The following is a 6,137-nucleotide window of genomic DNA, read 5'->3' on the forward strand; positions in this document are numbered from 1 at the left end:
TCTTAACTAACTTCAGAAATGGCCTTAGCAAGCCACTCACATCAAAGGGCAATTAAGGATGGGCAATAAATGCTGACCCAGAGAGTGAGGCCCACGCCCATGAAATCAAAGAAGTTTGTGGAAATTTAAAGTTTAGGCAGGGGAATGATTTGGTAATGTGGGTTTTTTATTTCCTTTGGAATAGAAGAAGGTGAGAGGGGTTTGATTTGGGGTTGATAATTTTATAAGGGGTTTATAGAGTGTCTAGCAGTGTTTGATACTACTTCATTGAAGGATGTGTAGATTCATCCAAGTAGGAATCTGATCAACTGTCCTAACCCTGTCAACAGGTGGAATGGAGTGTTGGGATGCATGAATCATGGGTAAAGCGTCCCTAATTTCAGAATAATGTTTCCATATTACACGGTACGTTGTTAGCAAGTTGCAAGATAATTGCACCTTCTTAAAGTCAATGTTCCTTTGTTTTCTTTTTCAGGAGATCAAAAGCATTCTTCAGAGGTGGGTAAGGTATCAGTTAATTTATATTTCCTGTTCCCGCTTTCACTTTGTCAATATCATCCCACAAAATTCCCCATCAAGAGGGCACTCCTAATGTTTTCCAAACATGCCACAGAATGGATTCAATGGACAGTAAAGCTCTGTCTACACTGTCCCCATCAAACGCTCTCAGGTTAGGTACAGCATGGAGTTAGATACAGACTAAAGCTTTCTCTGCACTAACTCCAACAGTTACTCCCAGGACAGGGACAATATGGCTTAGGTACACTGCCTCTACAGTGCCCCCATCAAATACTCCCAGGACAGGGACTGCAAGGGGTCTGATACAGGGTGAAGGGAGATTGTTGAGGTGCAATACCCATTTTATATCGCTTCTTCCCCACCTGCCGCACAAAACCCGTTTTAGCCCAATGTGTTGTTGTGTAATCCGAATTCAGCTTCTTTGCTGAAGCAACTTTGGTTTTTATTGATAAACTTCTTTTTGCTTTCCAGATGCGACTCGCAGACAAAACCTGTTCTAAAGATGCCTGAACTGAATCTGGGGGAGTTTAATGGACCTCTGCAGTACACAGTATGGAAACAGATGCTGAATGTTATCAGCCCAGGTATCGTTTTCTTCCGTCTCCCCCTCTTCTCTCCTCCTCTCGTCTCATCTCCTCTCCTCACTTCACCTTCCTCTCCTCTCTTCTGTTATTCTCTCCTCTTTTTACCTCTCCACTTTTTTTCTCTCCCTCGTCTCCTCTCTTTCACTTCTCTTCTCTGGTTCTCTCTCCCCCCTCCACCTCTTCTCTTCACTCACATGCTGCCCCTTTCTTGTTCTCACCATCTTATCTTCTGCCCCCCTCTCCTCTCTCATCATCTCACTCTCCCCCCCTTAATCTGTCTCTCATCTCTCTTGCTCCTCTCCTGTTCATTCTGCTTCCTGCACACCCTCTTCCAATGACATTAAACTCTCACAAGAATAGCACTTTGAGAACTAAGTCCTGATTAAGGTGCAAACCAAAAGAACACTGTGTCCACCTGCAACTCTATATTGTGTTCCTTCTAAGACTGTTATTGCTTGTCACATTTCACGGTTGGGGGTGGGGGGGAGGGGTGCACTAACATACTGGAAATCAAGCCTCACTATTCCCAGATTTATCACAAAATTACAAATTTGATCAAAGTCACAAAGTGCTCAATTTGCCTGTTGTACAGTCCCAGGCTAAAAGATAACATAGACCGGGTTCGTGTCATCACAAGGACTACTATTCATTACAAATAAGTAGATTCTAACCACAGGCAAACAACTGTGGTCTGTTGACATATGACTCTAGTTGTTAAAACCCTAACCCGTTCCCCCCCCCCCCCCCCCCCACCATCCCCATATAAACTCCCCTAAACACACATATAGATAGTGCAAAAAAAAATGGTGTTATGGGTGCAGGGAAAAATAACTGGGGAAGCAATTCACTGGCCCTTACCTACTGAGATGATTTTTTAGGTGGGCAGGATTTTCTCTTCTTCAATTTCTCATCTCCAGGTTCTTTTCACTTCTTCACAGGAGGCACACACTAACTGCAAAATCTCTTAGTTACTAGTTACTTACAGCAACTGATGGGGGAAAATAAACTGACTTTCTTCAGGTACTAGGCGTTTCACTAAACGCAGCAGTGATTCTAACAAAGTCAGCCAGTTGGACCTCATAGAATACGAGTTCCTTGATTGGGGCTGTTAACCTGGTCCAATTTGGGAGCACTGGCTGACAGATATAAACAGGAGTATCAGAGGTTCTGCTCACTCTGAGAGCTAGCTCTGAGGCAGATGAATCAGTGTCAAGGACTCTCATGTGTAAACAAAGGATAACTTGGTGACAGGATACGGGCCTCTGTGGAGTTATTTCACATACCATCTGCCTCTTGCAGCCGTCTGAAAGCTTATTCCAGTATCGTTCTCACGGAGAAGCTGTCCAGCTACTCAGGAGCCAATCAGATTCAGTTCTCAGGCTGGTGGCCTTTGTCATCCAGAATTGGTCATACCTTCACAAACCACTGGCCGAACCTCATTTTGTACACACACCCTAGTGTCAGCCTATGTACCAATAGCCTCACCGCTCCTCTGCACTACTTGGGCAAAGCAGCAGTGTAAACATGATTCACAATGAGTTTCAGCAGCTTGCAGCAATTCCTTATACAAGCTTTGGTGAACAAAACAATTCTTTTTCTATTTCTTTCCTAAGATACAGCAAGTTAAAAGATATGGGTCTCTTAAAACATCTAAAATTGGTCTAATGTTCTTTTGAACTTGCAGACTCTGATTGGGATAAAGCTTGTTCTTTTATATTTCAATTGCACCTGAAGATAATCTGTTTCTCTCTCGATTACAGTTCCTGCCCCATTGACACTGGACTCAGAGTCAGCAAGTTTGGACCTTGTCCTCTCTAAGGACCAAACAATGGTGAAGGGCTGCTTGAAGCTGAAAGACATGCCAAGCAGTCCCAAGCGGTTTAGTAATTACGGCTGCGTGCTGACGCGGGAAGGGTTCACTTCAGGCAAACACTACTGGGAGGTCGACGTGGAGAGCATTGATGAGTGGATTGTTGGTGTGGCGAAGGAGTCCGTGGACAGGCACAGGGCTGTTTCGCTGACGCCCTCAAATGGGTTCTGGACCTTGAGAAAGTGGAATGGAAATGTCTATGGCCCTGAGCACACAACGAAATCCAAGTGCTGCTTAAACGTAAATCTGAGGAGGGTGGGAGTCTATGTGGACCACAAGGAAGGGCAGGTGTCCTTTTATAATGGCGATGACATGACACATCTCTACACCTCCACAAGCCCGTTCACAGAGAAGATTTACCCATTCTTCCTGCCTTTCCCGGAGACAGTGACTAAAGAGGTGCTGAAGCTCTTCCACTTGAAACTGTAGCTCAATGGGACACAGACAGTGGCCTATTCAGAGCATCTCTCCTTCCTATAATAGGGAAAGCAAATCGAATTTGGCATTTATTGCCAAAGGAATAGAGTATAAAAATAAGGAAGTGTTGCTGCAACTGTAAAAGTGAGACTGCTCCTGGAGTACTGTGTACAGTTTTGAGTGTCTTACTTACACGAGGGTGGAGTTCCATTGGAGGTAGTTCAATGAAGGTTCACTGGATTAATTCCAGAGATGAGGTGTTTGGCTTATGAGGAGAGATTGAGCAATTATTTTTTATTCAATCATGGGATGAGGGCATCACTGGCAAGGCAGCATTTATTGCCCATCCCTAATTGCCTAGAGGGCAGTTCAAAGTCAACCATTTTGCCGTGGATCTGGAGTCACATGTCGGCCAGACCAGGTAAGGATTGCAGCTTCCTTCCCTAAAGGACATTGGTGAACCAGATGGGTTTTTCCGACAATTGACAATGGATTCATGGTCATCATTAGATTCTTATTTCCAGATATTTATTGAATTCAAATTCCACCATCTGCCGCGGTGGGATTTGAACCCAGGTCCCCAGAACATTACCTGGGTCTCTGGATTAACAGTCCAGCAATAATACCACTAGGCCATTGCCTCCCCAAGCCTATACTTGCTGGAGTTTAGAAGAATGAGTGAGATTTAATTGACGAATATAAGATACTGGAGAGGATTGACATGGTAAATGTAGAGAGGATGTTTCCTCATGTGGGGCAATCTAGAACGAGGGGTCACCATTTTAGGATAAGGAAATTGGAGATTTAAAACTGGGATGAGGTGAAATTACTTCTCTGAAAGGGGGAGGGACCTTGAACCTGTGGAATTCACTACCCCAGTGGTAGTGTGGTGGATACCAGGACATTGAATAAATTTAAAGAAGGAAGGAATTGACTGATTTTTCATTAGTAATGGGACGAAGGGTTATAGGACTGGACAGGAAAGTGGAGTTCAGGTCCAGATGAGATCAGCCATGCTCGTATCAAGTGGTGGCACAGTCTCAAGAGGCTGAATGGTCTACTCCTGCTTCTATTTCTCATGCTTCCAGTCTGACTGTGCACCAAGTTAGTGGTGAGACTCACTTTCTCCGTGCTAAGCAGTTCCATCGAGAATCCAAAGCTACAACCTGTCTTACTGGCTGCATATTGTTTCTACAAACTAGAATTCATATCATTTTGCTGTGGGCTCCATGAGTTCCAGTGGCTGTGACAACATGAACTTATCCATAATAATAAAACTAAGAACTGCCAATGCAGGAAATCTGAAAACGAAAGCAGAAAGTGCTGGAGAAACTCAGCATCTATGGAGAGAGAGAGAGAGACAGGGAGAAAAACAGAGTCAACATTTCGAGTCTGGTGACCCTTGGGTCAGAAGAGCTCTTGTATCTCCAGCACTTCCTGTTTTTTGTATAAACCAGCCCATGCTTGTTGTTGATTGGAGCAATGGACCCTTGTAGCTAAGGCTCCAGCTCATAAGGGATCAGCTCCTGCTCCAACCAACCGCTGTTGGCATTTATGGGAAAATGTACAGACTGATAATCAGAGATAGTAGGAACTGCTGATGCTGGAGAATCTGAGATAACAAGGTGTAGAGCTGGATGAACACAGCAGGCCAAGCAGCATCAGAGGAGCAGGAAGGCTGATGTTTCGGGTCAAGACCCTTCTTCAGACTGATAATCATCCTGTTTGAGCAGCTTCAGAGCTCACCATCCTTAGCCATCAGGTCCTGGAGTGGGACTTGAACCTGGAACTTCTGGGGCAGAGGCAGTGACACTACATTATCTGCCACATTTACCCCACCTCTGTCACACTTACCTGCTGTGCCACTTTTACTGTCTTATCTTGAGAACTTTGGTGTTTTTCATTTCTTTCCAATAAAAATGATTGAAATTGTCGCTTGGTTGAACATAAATTAGAGTACGGCTGTAAAAAGATACATCTTGCAAAGATTTTTAGTTCATGCCCATCAAAATAAGTACATGATGAAATGCGACTGTTCAAATTGTTGTGAAGTCAGCATATTGCCACTGTCTATTGCAGAGGGAGCGACAACCGGTGGTGACTTTTAGCTGAGGGTCACCACACCCCAGGCAAGGGGATAGATTGAGGAGTAGAAGTCTTTCATGTTAACCTTAGCTGATTTGGAAATTGAACTGACATTATTGGCATTGCACAGCAGGTATCCAGTCAACTGACTACCATTCAAGCTGCAAAACACCCAAAGAATCATTTTCAGTTATTCCTTCCACATGCTGACATGGGGCATACTGAATGGTTATTCAGATCCAGGATTTTTATTTTAATACTTTTCAGTACAAATTCACTGATTTGTAGATATTACAGCACATAGGGGACCATTCAAACACATTGCGCCTGATGGCATTGACGTGTTTAATACAACATTGCTACAGCCAAGCCTCTCCTTTCCAGTTATCTACCCTTCAGAAACTTACTGTTGAACCAGCTTCCACTGCCCTTTCTGTTAAAACTTTCCTAATCACTATATCAGCATCAGACAAATTCAACATGAAATAATCATCAAATTCTGATGACTAATGGAGCTTTTATTTTTCAGTTTGCTGCTGGATGAAATGATTTATTTTCTTGTCCTGAATTCTCTCCTAACTACTCCCTTGCTCTCAGAAAATTACTGTAAATAAAACACAGTGATGGCTGATCCTGTTCTATCACCGCTGAGTCACAAGATC

General features: G+C 43.7%; 1 protein-coding gene across 1 annotated transcript; it reads left to right on the plus strand.

Annotated features, from left to right (window-relative positions):
- The first annotated feature begins 614 nt into the window (after nucleotides 1-614).
- LOC109933351 (zinc-binding protein A33-like) lies at nucleotides 615-5,324 on the plus strand. Its single transcript, XM_048616658.1, has 3 exons — nucleotides 615-670; nucleotides 991-1,103; nucleotides 2,864-5,324. Exons 1-3 carry the CDS (start codon nucleotides 615-617, stop codon nucleotides 3,400-3,402), a joined length of 708 nt encoding a protein of 235 aa, XP_048472615.1. The 3' UTR covers nucleotides 3,403-5,324.
- The last annotated feature ends 813 nt before the right edge of the window (nucleotides 5,325-6,137 follow it).

The sequence above is a fragment of the Rhincodon typus genome, chromosome 35, assembly GCF_021869965.1.
Source record: "Rhincodon typus isolate 14 chromosome 35, sRhiTyp1.1, whole genome shotgun sequence".
In the NCBI taxonomy this organism is placed as follows: Eukaryota; Metazoa; Chordata; class Chondrichthyes; order Orectolobiformes; family Rhincodontidae; genus Rhincodon; species Rhincodon typus.

Bases quoted from the DNA above. Each gene is read 5' to 3' on its own strand.
- LOC109933351 (XM_048616658.1), top strand. From the start codon at position 615: ATGGATTCAATGGACAGTAAAGCTCTGTCTACACTGTCCCCATCAAAC. The intron at 671-990 runs GTTAGGTACAGC...TTTGCTTTCCAG, and splicing joins TCCCCATCAAACGCTCTCAG to ATGCGACTCGCAGACAAAAC. The intron at 1,104-2,863 runs GTATCGTTTTCT...TCTCGATTACAG, and splicing joins GCTGAATGTTATCAGCCCAG to TTCCTGCCCCATTGACACTG.